Raw genomic sequence first — 11786 nt, 5'->3', positions numbered from 1 at the left:
CTTATAGCCTCCTCCGGGCTCACACACCGGAGCCATGGACTGGACTTGCCTTTTCTGTACAAGGTCCCTCTTACTGCTTGGTAATTGGCAGCATGAGCTGCTATCTTCTTGGCTTCCTCTTTATCCTCAGGGAGTTTTCCCTTCTCCAGGTACTCTAGGTATGGGGTCATCCAAGTTGGGCTTTGTTCCACCTGCAACACCGTGTTAGTTTTACTAAAAGTAGGCATGAGAACGTGTTGTATGTATACTTCATCAGGGAGCTGTTCTAGCTCTTCTTTGGACAATCGGCTGAGCAGGTCGGCTTCCTCGTTCTCTTCTCGTGGTATTCTTTGGAATTTGATGGTAACTCCCTGATCTATGAACTCGGCCTCTATTGCTTTTACTTTTGCCAGATAACTCTGCATGGTTGGATCCCTAGCCTGATACGCCCCAGTAACCTGATTAATCACCAGTTGTGAGTCGCTATTTACTTCGAGGTCGGTTGCCCCTACCTCCATTGCCACCATCATTCCGTTTATTAGGGCTTCATACTCCGCCGCATTATTGGAAGCCTGGAATTCTAAGCGCAGGGCGTAGCAAACCTTAAAGTCTCTAGGCCCCTTGAGCATGATTCCTGCACCGTTGCCTCCAGCGCCTGAAGCCCCGTCTACGTATAACTTCCAATTGAAGTTCTGGTAGAGTTCTTCCTTTCTTTCTTTCCTCGACGCTTCTGAGGATGATTCTCCTTGTTTCTCATCGAATGTGCACTCCGCTATGAAGTCAGCGAGGGCCTGAGATTTTATAGCTGTCCGAGGTCGATACTCTAGGCAATAAGGACCGATCTCCACAGACCAAGCTAACATCCGACCTGAAGTCTCCGGTCTATATAAGATCTTCTTCAGGGGTTGATCTGTCATGACAACTCCTTGGTGGCTTTCCAGGTAAACCCTAAACTTCCGGACTGCCAGCAGTAGAGCATACGCTATCTTTTCAATATTCAGATATCTGACCTCGGCATCTTTGAGCACCTTGCTGACATAGAACACATGCTTCTGCTCTCCTTCTTCCACCTTTACCAGTACGGCGCTAACTGCCTGCTCGGAGGCTGCCAGGTATATCAGAAGTTCTTCACCTTCTATAGGACTACTAAGCACACGAGGCGAGCTGAGATAACTTTTGAGTTCTTTGAAGGCTTCATGATAATCTTCTGTCCATTTGAAGTTTGGCACTTTCCTTAACTTTCTGAAGAACGGTAGACACTTTTCTGCCGACCGTGACATGAATCGATTGAGTGCCACTACTCTCCCGGTCAGTTTCTGGACGTCCCTTACACAGGTTGGTTCTGCCATATTCAGTATAGCTTCTACTTTTTCCGGGTTGGGCTCGATGCCTTTCCCACTTACCATGTATCCCAGGAATTTTCCTCCTCTGATGAAAAAGGCGCACTTTGCCGGATTCAACTTCATTCTGTACTGATCTAATACTCCAAACACCTCCTTCAGATCTGCCACGTGCTGTTGGAAAGTTAGGCTCTTGACCACCATATCGTCTACATAAACTTCTACGTTCCTGCCGATCTGTTCTTTGAAGATTTTGTTCATCAGTCTTTGGTAAGTTGCCCCGGCGTTTTTCAATCCGAAAGGCATGGCTTTATAACAATAAGTCCCATCTTCCGTTATGAACGAGGTTTTTTCTTCATCCGAACTATACATTGGAATTTGATGATAACCAGACATTGCATCCAAAGACGACATGTAATCAAAATCGGCCGTAGAGTCGACCATTTTATTAATATCAGGGAGGGGATAACAATCTTTAGGGCAGGCCTTATTCAGATCAGTAAAGTCTATGCACATCCTATATTTGCCATTGGCTTTTTTGACTAATACAGGATTGGCTAACCACTGTGGGTACATAACTTCTCTAATAAAGCCTGCCTCCTCTAGCTTCTGTACTTCCTCCTTGGTGGCCTGCTGCTTTTCCCTTCCTACTACCCTCTTTTTCTACTTTACTGGTCTGGCTTTAGGGAGGACGTTCAGTCTATGGGTCATCACCCCGGGGTCAATTCCGGGCATGTCCGAAGGCTTCCAGGCGAAGCTTGATGCATGACCTCGAATCAAGGACATCACCTCGGCTTTTTGCTCCTTGGTGAGGCCGGCGTTGAGACTGAAGGTTTTGTCTATTTCCGTTTCTGATAAGGAGAAGGTCTCTAGTTCCCCCACCGGCTCTGTTCTGGCTTCTGTCTTCTCATCTCGGACCTCCAGTACTTCTGAATCCATCTTTTCTTCTGTTAAGCTCGGCTCTGCTACGGTAGCCAGGTACACTGCCCTTGCTTCCTCTTGACTTCCCCGAACTGTTGCCACCCCTGCTTCTGTGGGGAATTTCATTGTCAAGTATCTGATACTGGTGACAGCTTCAAAATCGAACAGCACAGGTCGTCCCAGAATCGCATTGTAGCTCAGAGGGAGTTTAGCCACCAAGAACACCGCATAATGGGTGCGAGCCCTCGGGGCCTCTCCCAAAGTAAGGGCTAGCTTTACTTTCCCTTCCACTGTTATTGGTGCTCCTCCAATTCCTTTAATCGGGGCTTGATCCCGAACCAGTTGCTCTTCCAGAATGCCCATCTGCTGGAAAACTCAATAAGGCAACAGGTTTACCTTGCTTCCGTCATCCACCAAGATTTTCTTTACCCGATAATTGTGAATAACAGCTTCAATGACAAGGGCGTCATCATGAGGCATCTGAACACCCTGAGCATCCTCCGAGGAGAAAGTGATGGCTGTTGAAGAGTGTTCAACGATTTGCATGACCTCGGCACTGCTAGTTTCTCCTTCTCTACTTCTCTTTTTCCCCCTTCGGCTCATCCGACCTCCCGTGCCTCCTACGATCATGTTGATAGTTCCACTGGACCCATCATTCACAGTGTTAGCTCCTGTTCTTCTCGGCGTTTGAGCTGTCGGATTGGGTTGAGGTCTCTGTCCTTCCGATTTCTTTACAAAGTTCTTTAGGTGCCCTCTCTTGATCAACCTCTCAATTTCTGCAATCAACTGGAAACAGTTGTTGGTGTCATGACCATGAGTGCAGTGGAACTGACAATATTTGTCCGGATTTCGCTGGTCGGCTTCCGCTTTCAGGGGCTTGGGCCATTGCAAGAATTCTTTGTCCTGGACGGCTACGAGCACTTCGGCTATAGAGGCGTTAAGTGGGGTCGGCTTCTCTGGAACCCATGAAGGAAGTGGCCTTTGTTCTGAGGACCGAAGGGAAAAAGGTCTTTGGTCCCTTCGCTCCCAAGGCTGTCTGTAAGGCTCGGATTTTTTGCCATGTTTCTTTTCATGTTTCTCCGGCCTCCTTTCCTCTGAGACTTTCTCCTTGCCTACCGTTCCCTTGGCAAATCGGCTTGTCACCAGAGCGTCATCCTGTCTTATATACTTCTCAGCCCTCTTCATTAGCTCGGCCAGTGTGGTCGGAGGCTTCCTGCTTAAAGAACCGAAAAACTCAGCGGAGGTCGTTCCTTTCTGCATGGCCTCCACCGCCCTTCCTTCATCGAGCTCGGGAATCTGCAGGGCTTCTGTATTGAAACGAGCTACGTACTCTCTAAGCGATTCCTCCCGTCTTTGCTTTACTGTTTCCAGATAACTCGTCTTCCTATCCGCTGGCACCCCGACGATGAACCGGCTAATGAAACGAGTGGCTAGATCTCCAAAACTCCCAATGCTTCCAGTCTCTAGGCTGTTGAACCACGCTCGCGCTGGCCCTGAAAGTGTCGTTGGGAATACCTTGCATATCAAGGCATCCGATAAAGTTTGTAATTCCATGAAGGTCTTGTAATTCATGACATGCTCCCTTGGGTTACCAGTTCCGTCATAGGCTGCCATGGACGGCATCATAAACTTCTTAGGGACAGTTTCCTGCTACACCCACTTCGAGAAAGGCGAAGTAGTGGGCAGGAAGGTTTGGCTTTGATCTTTCTTTCCCAGCTCGACCAAAAGCTGCTCTCTTAACTTCTGCAGTTTTTGGTCCACATCTTCATTTTCCGGCCTAGGTTTTTTCTCCAGGCGATACTCCTCTTCCTCTGCTTCACTCCTGGTCCACCTGGTTATCTCGGCGGAATAGTTGTCAGCCTCTTCATTTTCTATCATCTCCCTCGCCCTTCTTCCGTGGGCTCGATCCTCCGGCTCTTCCTCTTCGCCTGCTCTTCTCTCTCTTTCCCCAGTGTCACGGCTGCTAGTTTGAAGGCGATCAGGGGTAGGTCGGGGCTCATTGGTTTGGGGTTCTTCTACCACTGGGAGTGTATTTATGGGGGTGCTGAGGCCCCTTTGTTGCATTATCTGCCCCAACCAGTGGGCGGTATTCTGTAGTTGGAGGGCCATGGTTTGAAGGTCCTGGTTGTATAAGGTAGCGGTGGGGGCATTCCCTGCTAAAATTGGCGAAGGATTGAGAGGAATGGGTGTTTGGTTGTTTAATGTTGTAGGGCTAGAAAAGGAGAACTGCTGCCCTTCTTAGGCAGAGCTTAGGTCATTTGGGGTGTTGAGGTTATTTTCGTTGTGATTAGCCATCGTGGATCTCAGTGGGTGTTGTTAAGAGTGGAACTCCGGTGATGAAAAGATCTCCTTCGTTTCCCACAGACGGCGCCAATTGATGATCTGAGATCCAGAGAAATAGATTTTTACAATGGGCTCTGTAAACTTAGAAAAAGCTTAAACCTAGAAGAGAGCATTTCTCCTTTTATAGGTTTCCTTTTGTCCGCTAGTGACGTGCCGATAGAACGAATATTAGTAGACCACCTGTCCCTGCCACGCTGATACGGACGTACGAAGGAATCAGATCTCTGCCCCATGCATAACGGCCTCTGATCCTCTCCAGGATCGGGTAGGCGGGTCTACAAGATGAGTGGACGGATCCTTTTCGGGTTTTGGGCTGGGCCGGAGAGTGAGAGTAGAGTAGGGCCTAAATGGAATCGGCCTAAGGAGTAGAGGTGGCGTGTCCGGCCTGATGAGGGGAGCCGGATGAACCTGGTCATGAGGCTTAGTGGGTTGAACCCAATTGGCGTGAATGGCTTGAGAATCTCTGGGCAGTGGGCTATTTTCATGGGTCTGGCCCTAGACGGGGATGAGGTGAACTCAGGGGTCATCACGTAGTAAGGGTCTGATCAGATGATACTCGGTCCCACGGACGGAAAAGAAGACTCGAACATTATAAGTCTAAACTTTTCATCAAGATTCGCCTTCTCAACTACAGGGCAAAACTTTATAGGAAGTTACCGTTAGAGAATATAATCCAATAAATCTCCATTGCACCTATAATCACAGGATTCAATATCCACTGGCCAGTACTAGTCAAATTTTGAAGAGATGCGACAATTAATTCCTTCTTGTTACAGTATAAAAGCTAATAATCACTAAGATCAAGGTACACAAATTCTTCCATAACTACTATTGAGTTCAAAACATTACATTACACTCGCCTTTCTCTTCAGTTTACTGGTTTGAGTGTCGGAGTGGCTACAGTAGAAGCCAACCACCTCATATTATCTTTATTATAAATTGATCAATTACAACATAATTTTATTCCACTCACATTAAATAAAGAGTATTAAACAGTTACATAACTGTTATAGCATTTCTCTTAATGATGTGATTACTAATTACTTACATACATAAATTATGGTGAACAAAACATTCTGTAATTTTTTTAAGAAAAAAAAAATAGCAGAAATTAATTTAGATGATTGAAGTATGAATATATATTAGTAAGAGCACATAGGATAAAATCTTAAAAGATCCTTAGAATGAAAGCAAAAACAAAAGTATTGGTCCCCATTCCATGTACAGCTTTGAAAATGATTGTAGAGAAAAGGAGAGATGTCCTAATTTTGTGTATTAAACAAATGGGGGTATGGATTATTGAAGTTGAAAGCCAAATAAAGAAATACTAATCTTATTCCAATTTTGAGAATCTACTTCAAAGATTTTGTTTGCTTTAACTTGTTGGTTTCATTTTCTATGCATACATGTAAAAGAAACAATTTATTTGGATTTACTTTATATGGATTCAAAATATATGATTGTGAATCAAACCGACCCTATTTAGAATAAAAATCAATTTGAATTGCATCATTATAATTTTATTCAATTCGATTTGATTTCATCGGTTAGACTTTTCAATAAACTTTTTATTTTTATACCTTATTTTAGTATTTTGAAATTTAATTTAAGTGTTTTAATTTTGGTTATGATATAATTTCTTTATATTATCAAAAATAATATTGGCTCGATTTGATTCGATTTTATCAATTGTTTTTTATTAAAATTGAATCAAATAAAAATAATTTAAATTTTTAAAAATAAAACTCAAATAAAAAAAATAAAAAACTAAACCAAATTTCTGAATTGATTCAATTCGATCAAATTTTTCAATTTAAATCGAATATTGCTCGTACTCACATTTATATATCTTGAATCTACTATCAATTAGATACATTTAAAATATTGCAATCAAATTATCAATACAAAATAAATTATTTTTTAAAATATATTTTTTGTAAAATATTAATAAAATTATTTTCCGCAAAACCATCAAAACCTTAATAATACTCTATACAAATTTTCATGAAACTATAAACAGTAAATATATAATTAAATAGAAGGATTTAAAAAAAAAAAAAAAAACAAATAGAGGTTTGAAAGTGGTCCAAAATTGACAGTGTGACTAAGAAGAACAAGCATGTGGAGAGTAGAGTAATTTTCCATTCCATATGAAGCTCCTGCTAATTGGAATTATACTTGAATATTAAAATAATAGGGCCAAGAAGAAAGCTCCCAAAAGTTTTTCCTTTCTCCGCAGCTCATTGTTGGCATCCTCTAATCTCGTTCGGTTGTATTCCTGCACTGATTGAGCAGGAGACGACCTCTTCCCTTATTCGGTAGGTGGGTTTCTCTCCCCACCTTCAGGAGGGGCTGTAAATAAATAAAAATTTTATGGTTTTTATTGACAAATCGGTGTTGTTCTTGCAAGGGTCTCTTCTAGATCTGTCCCCTTCTCATTTTCTCGTTGCTTTTGCCTTGAATTGTTGGTTGTGTGCTTGTGGGTTTATTTTACAGGTAAGACATTCGGCATTCTTGCTGTCGTTTGTGGCCAAGCTAAAGATTCACGGATTTCTGTGGCATGTATTTTTTGAAGACGCTAGGGGTGTCGATATTCATTCGCAAGCTCAATGCCATTGAAGTCAAAGAGCTTTGTACGCCGCCCGTCGTTTCTCTCTAGCTCAGATCCATTCCTGGCTTTGCATGTGCTGCTTTTGTGCTAATCTCTTCTCCAGTACTTAATTCTTGAGAAGATGCTTCTTATCGAGAAAACTTGTGATCTTGCATCACAGATCTAGTTTCCTCTAAGCTCCTTTTTCGCCAGCGTCTTCTTTGGTTTGTTCAGATGGCTTCGGGCTGATGCGATTGATGTTGGGTGGGGTGCAATAATTCAGTCTTCCGGATCGATCCGACTCCTTTAGTTGCTAAGGTTTCTAGAGGGAGGATTTGCATTCTTTGTTGGGCTGGGCTTTCTTTTTTTATTGGTTGGGCTTATAGTTTGGATTTGTTTTATCTATTTGGGTCCTGTCTTATTTTTGTCAGGCTTAAACTTTTTTAATATTTAATCGCATATTATTCACTGATTATATATATATATCACTAATTAATTCGATTTATTTAATTCAATTTAATTAATTTTTTTAATTTAAACCGAATATTATTCGCACCGAAATCTTTTCAATATCCATATCTGCATTTATTCAAGTCAAACAATATCCATATCTGCATTTATTCAAGCCAAACGATTTGAGTTGGACTTCTTATTTTTCTTTTTTTATAAAATATATATTTTTTATAAATTTTATCTATTTTTTATTTTTAATTATTTTAAAATTATTATTTACTCACATATAAATTAATTATTATAATTTTTTTTTAATTTTATTTTATTTTTAAAAAACTTATGAAAATATTTATTAATATTTAATAAAACATCTAAATAAATATCATATTTTAAAGAGATATTAGACAAAAAAATTAAATATATATGATGATTTATATATATTTTAAATTTTAAATTTTAAAATTTAGATGATATAATTAAATTTTTTCAATTTATTCATTAAACTGAATTTGTAAAAATAAATAATAAATTTTAATATGATCCTTAAAATTTTATATTATTAATAAAATATATAATTAATTAAATTATTAGTAAAAGGAATAAATAAAAGAGAAAAAATGGCGGGAAGAAGAGGAGGAGATGGAGATGGGGACATGATGATGGGAGATGGGAAGCAGAATCATTAAGCATCTTATGCAATTATTCTCCTTCTCAGTCTTTGTGTTTATGTTTTTTTTTTTTTTTTTTTAATTATTAATTAACACTCACTTTTATTATTAGTAGTATTAATTAATGTGCTTTGTAACATATTAATATTTATATTAATAATTTTTTATATATTTATATTTTTATATAAAATTATTTTTAAATAATTATTCATATTATAAATAATAGAAAAATGTAGTTAATAAAATATAAATATTAATGCAAAATAATATAAAATTTATAATAATGAAATAAACATAAAATATATGAAAATATAATTTATAACAAAATATAATATTTATTTAAAAATTAATTGAATCTATTTTTAAATTACGTAATCAAACCGATAAATAATTTTATTTTTTTATTAAAATCATAAATTATCGATAAAATAATTTATATATTAATTATTATTATTATTAAATAATTAATAAAATAAAACCAGGTTGAAAATAATTAATATTTATAAATTAAAATATTATATTAAAAATTTTTAGAATAAAAAAATATATATAACAATAAAAATAATAAATAAATTATTTTGATTATCTTCAAATTTAATTTAATATATTAAAAATAATTTGTATCGATATAAACTATCTTTTTTTATGATTTTTTAAATATATAAAAAATTAATTATATAATTATTTTTTTATTTTTTTCAAAAAATAGGATTAATATTATCAAATTTATTGATTTTGATATATATATATATAAATTTTACTTTATTGTCTTATAATTATCATCTTATAAATTTAAATTTTTTATTTTATAATTTAATGTTATAACTATTATTTTAATATTTTTAAATAAATATAAAATTACTATTATCATTTAAATAAATTATATTATCACTTTATTATTTTTATAATTAATGTTTTAAACTAAAATACTTATCTATCAGTTAAAATTTATATTAAAAATCTTATCACAAAATATTTATTTTACTATTTACATGTGTTTTAAAATTAAAATAATTATTTATTAATTTTAAATTAATATTTAATTTCAATTTTTGATATAATTATTAATAATCAGAAGAACCATTTATTATCGAATAATTTAATATTAATAAAATTTTTATTTTTATATTATTTTTCATAATTATTTAATATTTATATGTAAATCTAATAATATGATATATGATAATTATTTTAATATTTGAATTTATTATTTTAATAATCTTATCTAAAAAAATTAATTTAAATATTACCAAAATTATTAATTTTTAATAATTATCTTACATAATTATCAAATAAAATTAATTAAACTCATAAATAAAAAATTTAAACTTATATTAATTTTAAATGATAAATATCTAAAATTATTTAAATATTTTTTTATAATATTTTCTGTGAAATAAATGAAAATTTAGAATTTAAATATTTTATTTTCTTAAATTATAGAATAAGATATTATAAGGATATTGAACTACTAGTAAATTGATATTAATTCAAATAATTTTTTTGTTATATATTTTTTTGTTGAAATTTAAATTTAAAAATCACTTTTATACCATTAATTTAAAACTTATTGATATTATTACAGTGACTTTAATTATTGAATTAAACTATTGATGTTGGATTTGAAAAGAAAATTAAATTATTGATGGGATTGGCAGAATTGAATAATTTTATCAATACATTTTTTTTTTAATGAGCAAATGCATTAAGTAATTTTTATAACATATGATTTAATTTGTTGAAGCAGAAACATATTGAGTTGAGTAAATTCAAGAAAAAAGAAAATTAAAAAAGCAAATAATAAGATACCAATTAAAAACAAGTACAACTTAGTGATCTCCTTCAATTTTATATCTTGGAATAGCGGTAACGTGTAAGATACTCACAAATTAGTTTTTGAAGTGAGTTAAAACTGTAAATTTAATATAGTATTAGAGTTTTACTATCCGTAAATATATCAGGGTGATGGATGTGTTGAATCGCACATTTTTTTAATAGTAGTAATGTACAATTTAATTTTAGACATTTCTCTTTCTCCAATTACTTTTGGAGTGAATTAGGACTTAGTCAAAATTTAACATATATCAGAATCTCTCCATCGATGTTGAACCTCTAGTTAAAATTTAATATGTATTAGAGTTTTTCTACCGATGTTGGACTTCCCATAAATATGTCACGCCCAAATATAGTCTTGGGGTATGGACTAGTCAAAATTTAACATAATATCAAAGTCTCTCCATCAATATTGGATTTTCCATAAATATATCATATTTTACAATAATTTTGAGGATGAGGGTTATGTTAAATTCTATATTTCTTTGAAATAAGGGTTACGGGTCTCCTATAAGAATTTTAGACACTCTTGAATTAAGAATGATCCAAATTTAAGAGACGTGTATAACTACCGTCAAAACAAGTTGCTGGGGCACAAAGAGAAAAGGGGCAGTGCGTTGGAAAGCTGCTCAAAATTTCTTGCAAAAAGATTATCATGTAAATGATGGTGAAATCCAAGCAATCCAATTAGGACCCCACACGCTTTTCATCTATAAACACTTTCCCAAAAACACGCATGTGATCATCTCCCCAATCTCTCTCTCTATATATAATCTGAATATATAATTTCACTTTTTAATTTTTATTAAAAAAATCCGTTCACATACTAATATTTTTATTTTTTTTATTTAAATACTATAAAAATATAATTATTTCACTGTGATTTATACCAACTTTAAATTTAAAAATTAAAATTTTAATAATTATATTTTTTAAAATTTCAGGAGTTAACTAATTGCATGTTTACTAATTATAAGTGTCAAAAGTGAACAAAGAAAAAGTTAGGATATCAATTTATTTTTTATGAGAAAGTTATGGTTTAGTTTTTATAATTTGAGAAAATCTATTAGTTTGTAATTCAGTTTTAAAAAATATATTAAAATATTTTTAATTAGTTAATCTTTTTAGAATTTTTTAAAATGTCAGAGATACATTAATATATTTTTTAAAATAAAGAAAAATTTTAATGAATTTTTTTATAATATAAAGAGTAAATAATATTTTTTTTTTATATAAAATTATTTTACTGACTTTGTCAAATACTACATACTAAAATACAAACATAAACAAACTTACTAAATCTTAAATTCCTCAAACACCCATTTTGCATTTGCAATTTGCATGCAAGAATCCTAAGACCAAGCAAAGCAAAAAGCCAAAGATACATATGCATATTTTGTGGCCTGCTTCTTGTGGGACCTTAAATTATGATGTTGGCCCTGCATTGGACCCACCCAGCTTTCTAATCCTGATATTATCTGTTTGTTTGTTTGATTTGTAGTAATATATGTGGCTTTTAGGATCCAAGTGAGTTGTGGATCATCAGGCAGAGGCAAGAAATCCAATTTAATATTTTCAAATTTCACATCAACTTATTATATTATCTCGATTAATCTGAATTTACGACAAATAAATTCATTAAAAATTCGACAAAATGTT

General features: G+C 34.3%; 1 protein-coding gene and 1 long non-coding RNA gene across 2 annotated transcripts; one reads left to right on the top strand and one right to left on the bottom strand.

The window, feature by feature from the left end:
* Positions 1 to 2615: 2615 nt before the first annotated feature.
* LOC122723551 lies at positions 2616 to 4118 on the bottom strand. Its single transcript, XM_043956062.1, has 3 exons — positions 3897 to 4118; positions 3571 to 3755; positions 2616 to 3453 (listed from the first exon to the last, which is right to left on the bottom strand). The coding sequence occupies exons 1-3, from the start codon at positions 4116 to 4118 to the stop codon at positions 2616 to 2618; spliced, it is 1245 nt and encodes a 414-aa protein (XP_043811997.1).
* Positions 4119 to 6638: 2520 nt separating this feature from the next.
* Positions 6639 to 7650, top strand: LOC110613246. The gene is made up of 2 exons (XR_002487578.2): positions 6639 to 6901; positions 7080 to 7650. It is a non-coding gene; the product is annotated as an uncharacterized LOC110613246 (long non-coding RNA).
* The last annotated feature ends 4136 nt before the right edge of the window (positions 7651 to 11786 follow it).

Source organism: Manihot esculenta, chromosome 4, assembly GCF_001659605.2.
Source record: "Manihot esculenta cultivar AM560-2 chromosome 4, M.esculenta_v8, whole genome shotgun sequence".
Lineage (NCBI taxonomy): Eukaryota > Viridiplantae > Streptophyta > Magnoliopsida > Malpighiales > Euphorbiaceae > Manihot > Manihot esculenta.
Note: the sequence above shows the minus strand (reverse complement) of the source record. Positions and strands in the feature narration are given on the sequence as shown.